An 11,771-nucleotide genomic window follows, 5' to 3' on the forward strand; every position below is an offset into this window, starting at 1 on the left:
AGTGTTATCAGTGATGGATGGAGAAGGCAGGGGCCTTTCTGCTTTTGGTGTTGAAGAATGCTGAGACAAGCATGACTCATCAGTCCTTAAATTAGACATCCTGAGGAAGGACAATGTTTCCTGACAGAAACTGGAACTTGTGAGGGTGTGGCATATAAAGTCCTTGATAAAGGAACCAACAAGTGATAATATTGATAATTTATCTAAAGCTGCTGAGCTGGCACAGGTGGCCTGGAGACACATGACTGACAGTCAATCACTATACTCTAAAAGCCCAATCCCACTTTTTAATGGCAGGGTCTTCTAACACATTCCTTCTTGGAGTATGTGTGGAGGTTCCTCCCTTGAGTAGGGATGGCCTTCAAGGTAACTCAAAGCTGAGCGAAATAGATTTGCCTATGGTTGTTGCTATGGATGAACAACATCAGTCTCTGATTAACAATTATTTTGCTAGCTTCACTATAATGAACAGACAGGAATATCATGAATAGACATGAACCGTTGACTAAATCTGGGGCTAGAATTGGATCCAGCCACACCCAGACTCCTCTCTGAGAAGAAATTTAGAAAGCAAGGGGGTCCTTTCTTGTGCCTCTTGACTCAGCAGGAGGGCCTTCTCTAATAAACTTTCTCTGAAGCTCTCATTCTTCCTGTGATACCCAGGCCTTCTGAATGGTATCCCATCCCTCAGGTATGTCAACCATACCACTCAAGTACAATGGGGAGTGGCTTGACAGCTTCATCAGCCAACTCCCTCAGGACTCTGGAATGCATCTTGTCAGGTCCTATGGACATGTGTACATTCAGATTCCCCAGGTGGTCTCAAACTTGGTCTTCTATGGTGGGAGGGATTTCATTCCCTCAGTTCCTTCCTGAGGTAGGTTCAGGGGCTTGAGTACCTCATCTCTCTCCATGTCAGTTGGTCAGTAGTCAATATTGGGATGGGAGGGTCATTCTTTCAATAGAAAGGATGTTTGCATGAGAACTTGATATAATTTTAGATAATGGCAAGGACACACAGGTGACATAATAACTGGTACCAAGTGGGAGCTGCCTTCAGGCTCCTCTGTTACAATGAACTGGCTAAGTTTATCCTGAAGCAAAGGAGTTTGAGCAGCACAATGCAATCCTGAAGGTCAAACTGTACATGCAGCACAGCAGAGCACAGGCCTAGGCCTATTCAGGTGCTATGGTTTAAACCTGGTGGGCATCTAAGCACCACACAACACCTTGCTCACTCTTCCCCACAGAGGGACGGGGGGAATAATTGGAAGGGTAAAAGTGCAAAATCATATGAGTTGAGATAAAGACAGTTTAAGAAGAAGGAGAAAAAAAGAAAGAAAAAACCCAAAACAACAAACAAAACCAATAAAAACAAGTGATGCAAAAAACCCCCTCAATTGCTTACCATCAGCTGACTTATGCCCAACCAGTACCCAAGAAATGGTAGCCCCAGAAAACTCCCCCCCCCCACTTCCTAGTTTATATACTGGGCATGACATTTTATGGTATGGAATATCCCTTTGGTGCATTCAGGTCAGCTGTCTTGGCTGTGCTCACTCCCAGCTTCTTGGGCACCTGCTCACTGGCAGAGCATGACACACTGAAAAGTTCTTGAGTAAGCACTACTGAACAACAGCCAAAACATCAGTGTGTTATCAACATTATTCTCATACTGAATCCAAAACACAGCACTGTACCAGCTACTAAGAAGAAAATTAACTATCTCAGTTGAAACCAGGACAATCTCTCTTGTGATAATTGATAAAAGATTCGTGGTAATCACAAAAGCATTGGGGTTTGTATAAACCAGAATACTAAGCTCTGAAGTGAAGCATGGACACTAGATAAAGGAAATTATATGATTAAATAATTCTGTTTAAAATCACCTTGTTATGGTATATTATGTTATTTTATGTTAGGTTATATTATGTTATATTGTTATGTTTTCCAAATAAGTTATATCGGCTACCAGCTTGCAAAATCAGACTTCCCAATAGCCCTTCCTGCCTTTGTCTAATCAATACTGCTTATCTCAAGGACCAGACTTCCAGAACTTCTCTGGTGGTTATCTACAAGGATGTTTATTCAACCACCACTGCTTATGACAACAAAAAACCCAAAAATTATTGATTACAACGAGAAACCACAGTATAAGAAGAGGCTGCAAACCAAGGTTCGGTGGAGCATGGAGTGGGCGGTGACCCCTCACGTTCCCCAGCGCGCTGCTTGCTCTTTGTATATCAAATAAAGCAATTTAAATTTTGCTGAATATCGAGACTTCTGTCTCTCATTTATAACAGCTATATAATCTGAGTACCCCTCAGCACAAAGCCGGGATGAGCGGGCCTCGCGCGTGCGCCTATGATACCTCTGGTGCCGAGCGGTCTTCCCTGTGAACGTGGACACCATCTCAGCTCGCTGGTGTCATGGCCCAGACCGGGCCTAGTGCCCAAGGCGGTGCCGGACCGTCATGCTCCCTGATAAGCGTTGCCAGGCAGCAAACACGCAAGGTCGCCCGGGAGAGGCAGGGAGCACTCCCTTCTACGATGAACAGCACGTCTATAAAACTATGAGGGCTCACCCGGAAGAGCTTCTGTAAGGGCGGTACTATGCGCCGTGGTTGCTCTTGAGAGCGCAGCGCTTTTCCTCAGTTAGGTTTCTCCCTTGTGATCGGTTGGCGCCGCAGACATCTTCCTCCGGGCTCTGTGCCTGCTGGCCTCCAATGCGGGGCGGCCCTCTTTCTGCCGGCTCAAACTGTGTAGCTATTCGTCCGCACTGCAGGCTGAATGATGGTTTTACGGGGCTACGGAACTGCGGGACCGTGGGGGTGGCTGACGCTGCTCCTGGTAGCTTGCGCGGCATGGGCCTCCGAAATCACTTTCGAGCTTCCTGACAATGCCAAACAATGTTTTTATGAGGAGATTGTCCAAGGTACAAAGTGCACCCTCGAATTTCAGGTACTCCGTGCTTCCCTCGGCCCCCGGGGAGCTTCTTGTTATTTCACTTTTGCCGTTAGTATTAGGAGGTTAATACCGATATAAACTGGTGGGCAGTAAAACTATGTTATGCAAATAGCCTACTGAAATGTTGCTTCTGCTGCTTGGCGCTTCTGAACAAATCTTTATAGCATGTGTTTGAACAGATATTTACATATTTCAAATAATATGTCATTTTAAAAAGCTTCTGTATGTATATTAAAAAGGATGTGCTATTGGATAGAAGTTTCTTCATCCTTTAGGATGCTTTATATTAAAGGCAAGAAGTTTGGAGCAAGGATTAAATTTAACTACTAGTCTGAGAGCTATCAGAATCACATTACAGAATGGTAAGATATGAATACCTAAACTGCCAGTTGCTCTTGTAGTGGAGATAGGATAGTGTGATTCTACAGAAGATCATGCTATGGACCAACAATAATCAAAGACTGACAATTCTCAAGACGATCATATGAAGTTTTGAGTTACTTGTAGATATAATTTGAACATGCTGGTGTTGGAAAAAATTACTGTCATTTATTGTGCAGGAGTAAGGCAGCATAACCTCCAGAACACTGCTCTGTTGATGTGACTGATGAGTCAGACTGTAAGACCTGTTCTACTGAACGTATGCCATTCCTGCAACATAAAGCAGCTTGACCCAATAGGCTAGTTAGACAGTTCAGGTCATACATAAAAGAGCTGGTTTATTGATTTTGGCAGTCTCAACTTGCTGAATAAATTGTATGGATGGGCTTGTGGATATAATAAATTACTGATTTATTGCAGTAATGTCTTTGCCCCATCAAATTTCATCAACTCTAGCCTTTGCTATAGTACTAGTATCTCAAAAAGAAGTAACTGAAGTTTCCTTCATAAACTGTTAGGAAACATAGTTGACATTACATATCCTCTGTTTAAAAAAACTTATTTTGAATTGTTCTGTGAGTCTTTCATAGGATGATGATTTTTTCAAACTTGATAGATTTATAAATGAATGCATTTTAAAACATTTGTCAGATCAAACAATTTGCAACACTAGCTGGATGTCTGTTCTGTTTAAGACAATTTCTTGGTTTTTTTTCAGGTGATCACTGGAGGTCATTATGATGTGGACTGTCGGTTGGAAGGTCCTGATGGTTCTGTATTATACAAAGAAATGAAGAAACAATATGATAGTTTCACATTTACTGCATCCAGAAATGGAACATACAAATTCTGCTTCAGCAATGAGTTCTCTACTTTCACACACAAAACCGTGTACTTTGATTTCCAGGTTGGAGAAGATCCACCACTGTTTCCCAGTGAAAACAGAGCAACTGCACTTACTCAGGTAAAATATTGTGTTTGACAGTAACTGTTAGGTGGAGGGAATGTTTTTCAAATTCAACTGCATTAAATATATATATTGTTGTTGAAAATGAATGGGTCAGAGTGTCTTTAAAATAAACCCTGTTACTAAAAGTGAACCTTTTATGAAAATTAGGATTTATAGAATGCAGAGCTGAGGAGGAATTACCAAGTGATTAAGCAGAAATTTTTCAAAATTCCTGAACTTTGGAGAAACTTTGAGAAAAATTTGATTTTTTATTAAAATAGTTTAGAGTTTTTTGAGGCAAAGACTTGAATGATTCATCTCTTATGTAACTGTCACTTTTAAAATTGGAAGAGAATTCTAGCAAAATAAACAAATGAACAAAATCAGTAATACTTAATTGGCTTCTAGATATGTAATTTATGACACTTAAGTGGCAAAACAATATTCTTGCTCCAGACTTTTTTCCAAATGTTTTTTTCTTTCTTCATAATTTTAGTTTTACACCACTTCTGCCTAAACTACATCAGCCAACTCCACTTGGAACAGTAACTTCATGAATTCTAACATTCTTACACTATAGTTGTTACCAAATTTAATTTTAAACAATCATAGGTACTGACTCTTACTTTCAGAAAATAAACAGAAAATGGAAGAAGTTTATATGTAAAAAAGATCTAGGTCTTGGAAAGCCTGTAGTACGTCTACTGAAGAGGTTTAAGATTTTTCATATTAGAGAAAGAAATGTGATTTTTATGAAAGATGACACATTTAGTTGGGCAATTTGGTCTTGAGTGTTTATTATATGAATATGGTAGGGAGCATCCAGGAACACTGAAAGATAACAGTTATCCTTTATCTAATAACTTTTTACATATGTGACTAATATAAGGATCTCCTGCCAAAAGAACATGTTGAGGTCAGCAATCTAGATTTCAGGCTTTTGGGAAACTGAAGTTTGGGTATTATGTGATGAAGAATCACATACTTCTGAAATCTAAAAGTGTTTTAATATCTACTATGCCAATCTTAATGATATAAGAAGCTTATTAGCTATCCAAATCTCAAGAAAGATTTACTGCTTGTTTTACTGGTGTATGTGGAATTAGCAAATGTTGGATTGCTGGCATATTTCAATACAGTGTTTATATTTACTTTTGAACCCCAACATGCATTAATTTTAATATTCAGTTTCTGGCTTTTAGAGTACATCACTTTGTATTACATTTGCAGTTTTGCACACTTTGGTACTTAAGTCAGTCACATTCCTGTGTGTAAAATTTGATTCATATGTTAGATTTATAGTATTTCAGTCTGACAGTGGACTGAGATAATCTTTCATTTGTAAAGCTATGTGAATCCTAAGTTTAAATATCAAACCACAGAACTTCACAGAACAAGTATTAGAAGAGTTCTTAATTGAGCATGTGTATTTATTTGCTTCTCTAGATGGAGTCTGCGTGTGTTTCAATTCATGAAGCTCTGAAGTCTGTCATTGATTATCAGACTCATTTCCGGTTGAGAGAAGCACAAGGCCGCAGCAGAGCAGAGGATTTAAACACAAGAGTAGCCTATTGGTCAATAGGGGAGGCAATCATTCTTTTTGTAGCTAGTATTGGGCAGGTATTTCTTCTCAAAAGCTTCTTCTCAGATAAAAGAACCACAACAACCCGTGTTGCATCATAACTGGTAGTGATAATGCTTCAGGTCATGTAAGTCCCTTGTGAAATTACGATTCTCCAATTAATTGTAAGTACAAGGAACTAAATATATTAAATATCTAAATGTCTACCCCTCCTCACTGATTAAAATCACAAAGCATAACCCACAAGTTATGAAAGGGACATCCAGTTTAAAATATAGATTAAACTTAGTGTTTTCTGACACTTGTATTAAATATCTGGCAATGACCAGCCTCTCTTTGGTTTTGCTGATTTTAATCCAAATTGAGTTTGACTTTACTGATATGATTGCCCATCTGTGTTATAATGCTTTAAAAGAACCTGCCAATCTAGTGTCTGATGTGAAAGACAATACTCATGAAAATTTGATTTTACTTGAATTTTCATGCTGAATGTGTTGGATTATAAACAAGCTAATGTGATGAACTGTAGTTGTGAGATGTATTGCACTGTTTTGATTTGCTCTAACAAAAAAAAATTCCAATTATATCCTTTGCTTATCTGTAAAATTGTTGCAAGCTTGATACTACATATTGGTGCAAAGTATCCACCTGCCTGGTAAATCTCCACCTTCAAAACCTGCTAAATTTTATACTTGAGTGTATTTGTCTAAGCACACACATTTCTACATTAAAATATAATGCATTTCTTCTTTTACAGAGTTTTACTAAACAACTTCTAAACTGAGACTACTTGAGAAACATGCTTTCTCTATTCAAAAATTTTATCTCCAAGTTGTTTTCAAAAATGCAATAAAATGGGGAATATTGTAACTTTGTTGCTGAAGCTACGCAATCTCTGTACTAGTGCTGCTGCTTGTCACATTTAAGACCAGAGACGGTTTGGGTTTTATTAAGCAGTTCAGCACTAGCATCAGCACCAGTTACATTGCATCCATTAGGCACATGCAAAGCTTTTAATTAAATTGTTTTCCTATTAAGAAGCCCATTTAATACTAATACTACATTGTGTGAATGCTGTGTGCTTTATTTCCCTGTCTGGTGCACAGATACATTATGACCTTGTGCATGTAATTGCTACTCTTCTGTTAGTGGTCAAAAATGTTTTAAATGTTTTGTAATATCTTTTTGGTAGATTTGTAGCTGTATTGCTTCCACTGTTCATATCTTTAGTTTATGTATTGTAAAATAATCTTGGTTTATTTGGATGTGGAAGATAGTGATTGTATGTACATGCAAGTACCTTTAATTGAGCTAGTCAAAATAAGGAAAGATTTCTTCGGATGATTCTGGAGGAATAAATTAACTTGGACCAGTTTTTAAGTGCACACAAACAAAACTAAGATGATAAAATTGAGTTACTAAGTCTAATTCAAAAATATTCCACTTAAACTAGTTTTCAGCAAGCAGAGAAAGAATGCTAAATTCTCATTAATTTCCTGTATTATTGTCCAGGAAAAAATTGACAGGATTTTCACATGCACTTGGACACCAAATAATCGATCTAAGATGACCTAAGATGCCTTTTAAATGGTGTGGTAGTTAAAAAAATATTCTCCTTGTCTCTATTGGAAACTTATAAACTACACTCTCAGAACTGAAGAAAAAAACTTTAGCACTTCAAAAATTTGTTAAAATGTAACAGGAGTATTAAAAAGTTTAATATTGTATTCAGAATTATGTATAATGTCTTTGTCTTTTATTGAACTAGCAATATTGCAGTTCCATTTTTGAGGTACAAACTTACCTGAAATTGTAGCAATCTCAAAGATCAGAACACAAAAACTAGTGCTTTCTTTTTATGCTACATATTTGAAAACTGTATATATATTTTTAAATAAGTGATTGGATAGGATACGATAGAACACATGCTACCACTTCAACACTAGGTGAAAAAAAATCACAACGCATTTATATATTTTTTTTAATTATTATTATTTTTATTTTGTTAAAGCTGCATATATGAAAATAATAGTTCGGTTAGTGGTGTGATATGCAACTAAATCACCCTGGGTTAAATGAGATACAACTGTGTTTGAAGTTGTGAAAGGTTTCAACAATTCATTTGATGTTTTATGTTTGCATAATGTGTTTTTATGTCCTGAAATGTTCATTGTTGTTTTAGTTTGAAGGAGGGGGGAGAAGTTTGAATAAGACAAAAGCACTCTGTGAATATTGTGTGGGGAAAATCCAAATTAATCATAGAATGACTTAGGTTGGAAGGGACCTTAAAGATCCTCTAGTTCCAACCCCCCTACCATGGGCAGGGAACCTTCCACTAGACCAGGTTACCTAGAGCTCCATCCAGTTTGGCCTTGAACAATTCCAGGGATGGGGAGTCCACAACCTATCTGGGCAATCTGTTCCAGTGCCTCACCAGCCTCACAGTAAAGAATTTCTTCCTAATACCTAATCTAAACCTGTCCTCTTTCAGTTTGAAGCCATTCCCCCTTGTCCTTTCACTCCATGCCCTTGTAAAAAGTCCCTCTCCAGCTTTCTTGTGGGCCCCTTTTAGGTACTGGAAGTTGCTATAAGGTCACCCTGAAGCTTTCTGTTCTCCAGGCTGAACAGGTTTTGAGCCTGTCCAGGTTTCTCTGGATGCCATCCCTTCCCTCCTGCATGTTGACTGCACCACACAGCTTGGTGTTGTCAGCAAACTTGCTGAGGGTGCACTCAATCCCGCTGTCCATGCCACCAACAAAGATGTTAAACTGTGCTAGTCCCAGTGCACCACATCACTACTTTTCACTTGGACACTGAGCCATTGACCACAACTCTTTGAGTGCAACCATCCAGCCAAGTTTTTATCCATCGAGTGGTCCATCCATCTAATCCATGTCTCTCCAGTTTAGAAACAAAGATGCTGTGCAGGACAGTGTCAATTGCTTTGCACAAGTCCAGGTTGATGATATCTGTTGCCCTTTCCTCATCTACCACTGCTGTAACCCGCTCATAGAAGGCCACGAAATTTTCAGGCATGATTTGCCTTTACTGAAGCCATGCTGGCTGTCACCAATCCTATCCTTATTTTCCATGTGCCTTAGCATAGCTTCTAGGAGGATCTGCTCCATGATTTTGCCAGGCACAGAGGTGAGACTGATCAGCCTGTAGTTCCCTGGGTATAATATATATTCACATTCATATAATATGTGAGTGAGATCTGATTTGCTTTTTGCAAGAATAATGCTTTTGAGTGTTGTAGGTAAATTATTAAGTCAACGTTATGGGGTTAACTAAAAGGGTTTTATTAATGATTAAGCGATGATCAAATGATAATCAATGATTGAATGAAAATGAAATGGTAATCAAATTGTGATTAAGCAATAACTGAATGGTAATTAAAAAGTAATTTAAATGATTTAACCAATAATTAGATGGTGGTCAAACATTCTACTACTTAGTACACTTCTAATAATTAAGCTATAGCTGTATATATAGACATCACTAGCATAGAATATACTTTTAGGCCTAATGTAAAATGTTGCTTACCTTGTTCTAGATAATTAATAATATAAAACTTCATTTTGGATCTTGGACAAAATAATTGTCTCCCCAAGAGATAATGACATGGATTTACCAAGTTTTATTCCTACTCTTTCTTTTCAGTTACAAGCCTATGTTTAGTCTTTCTGTCTAATGCTTGAAGCCTATGCTGGCATCATTTCTTAAACTTCAAAAACCTTCTGGTGTCATCTCATATATGGCACATATGGGTTGCATTGCTTCTGTATATCTCCTTGGCCCCAGTAAGGAAGACAGATTAGTCTAACTTCTGATCCATTTTTAACCATATAAGAATTAGGCCATCAGCATTATATCTGTAATGACAGGAGCAGTCCTTCCAAAACAAACCAGAATTTGGAGTTAGGTTTACATTCCTCAGCCAGTAGTTTCAGGGATTGACTAATCACTGGGTGAATTGTCCGTGTTTCAGATGTGACTGCAAATAAAATGGAGCAAGCCTGAAGTAAATGTGAACAGAATTACTTGGGAGGGGAACTACTGCTCAAGGGAACAGAATAAACCTTGGTAGCTGTACATTAGTTCTATAGTATAAATAGGAAGGCATATAATTAGAGTACTGCATATATATGTCACAAGACCATGCTGTTCAACCAAAGTGAAATCTGTTCCAGTATTACCAAGAAAAAGATTCCTACCACTGTACAAATGTATTAGTGTGTGTATGTATGCATGTCTACACACACCCACAGGCTTTCAGATGAACAAGAACAGTTCAGTTATCTTTTAATTATGTCAGATGATAAGTCAGGTACTGTAGTTCTTTTTGTGGATTGTATCTGTACAGCCTACATGCATTCCTCAAAAAGAGATGTTTCGAATTAGCACCAAACACGTTTAACAGACCCTGGGTATCGTGTTGAAGGGAAGCAAATTACCAAGGAACAAAAGGGAGTTATAAGTTTCTTGAGTATGTTCATAAACCAGGAGCACTTAAATGATATAGAAAATAGTCTTTTGAATTTTGGTTTATAAATGTCAGTTGACAGGACTGGAGCCAGTTTTGTTCTTGGTGAACTAATTTTCTTGATGCTATATTCCAAAGCAAACATCTAACAGGGTAATGACTAATCTGATTAGTAAAATGAACTGTTGCATTCTTAATAAATTATTTTATTGCTTCATGCCTTTGTCAGAATGGTATTTTGTCATAGCCATGATGGTCTAAAGGACAAAGATGGGCCACAGGTTGCTGGAAGAAGTAATATATTTCGTTAAATATATGGTATGTTAAGAAATAACCAAACTTGCAGTCAGTCAAGCCTGATTTCCAAGTTTGTGCACCCAAAAACTTGTCTAATTTTTCCAGCTGTATCAGTCTCATAATGTCTACCAGCAAACCACATCCTACTTTGTTAAAATTAGTTTGTTTGTTAAAACGATGAACAAATCCCGAGTTTGCAGTGAACAAAATTTTTAATGGAAGTTTGGTACCCTAAATTACTTCACTTTTCCCTGATTTTCCTTTTCTCCCTGTACTCATATGCCATTACACCTCTCTCATTGTGTAAATTAATTAAATATCTCGATTAGAGGCAAGTTCTTAGAGTTCATCAATCAATGTTCTCACAAACTGCATGCATAATATTACTTTGCAGCATATATGCTTACTCTGGTTACCATTTAGACAACTTAAAATCTTTTCATTCCTTTAGGTCTGATCCCACTTCTGCCATATGCCCACATTTCTTCAACTCATTTGTGGCATGCATTTTGAACTTTGATAAAGCATATGTTTATCCATGGCTTTGTATTTGTTTAGTCATATTTATATTCTATATTTTGCAGGATTTGATATATTTTTGATATGTCCATTTAAAAGACCACACTTTATTATGTATTGATTTTTGCTTTTTTCCTGACTGTGATGCAATTTAGTGGCATCTTTCTGGTTTGGAGGTATAGATAGTACTCTAAGCACTCATGAAAGAGTTGTACTTGCATGGTCTTTCTGCATAAAGCTAAAAATCATGTGTTTGGGTTTTGGCAGGGTTTTTTTTAATGTGATAATCTAATTATAAGCTTTTATAAAAAACTGACAGCTTTTATTTCAGCATTTCTGCCTTCTTTCATTAGCATGAATAATAGCTTCCCTCAGTCAAACTAGATTGTGTTATTTCAAAAATAATCACATCGGCAAATAATTTTTGAATGTGTTTGTTGTAATGGGCAGTAATAACTCCAAACAAACTCCTTCACCAGATAGTAGCAAAAAGGCTAACAACATGAGTACAAGTCAGAGAGACTCCAAGCAAATTAATGAATTTTGCAGCCTCTCTGCTGAAATCAGGGAGCCTGCAAGCACATCTCTGGG

General features: G+C 37.6%; 1 protein-coding gene and 1 long non-coding RNA gene across 2 annotated transcripts in view; one reads left to right on the forward strand and one right to left on the reverse strand.

The window, feature by feature from the left end:
* Positions 1–2,576, reverse strand: part of LOC148220241 (uncharacterized) — a 27,346-nt gene extending 24,770 nt beyond the window's left edge. The window contains exon 1 of the long non-coding RNA XR_015798852.1: positions 2,372–2,576. This is a non-coding gene — a long non-coding RNA (uncharacterized LOC148220241). The remainder of the gene's footprint in view (positions 1–2,371) is intronic.
* On the forward strand, positions 2,534–10,581 carry LOC148220242 (transmembrane emp24 domain-containing protein 7-like). The gene is made up of 3 exons (XM_088155475.1): positions 2,534–2,960; positions 4,066–4,311; positions 5,743–10,581. The coding sequence occupies exons 1-3, from the start codon at positions 2,790–2,792 to the stop codon at positions 5,977–5,979; spliced, it is 654 nt and encodes a 217-aa protein (XP_088011601.1). The 5' UTR covers positions 2,534–2,789; the 3' UTR covers positions 5,980–10,581.
* Positions 10,582–11,771: the final 1,190 nt, after the last annotated feature.

Source organism: Sturnus vulgaris, chromosome W (genome assembly GCF_052056855.1).
Source record: "Sturnus vulgaris isolate bStuVul1 chromosome W, bStuVul1.hap1, whole genome shotgun sequence".
In the NCBI taxonomy this organism is placed as follows: Eukaryota; Metazoa; Chordata; class Aves; order Passeriformes; family Sturnidae; genus Sturnus; species Sturnus vulgaris.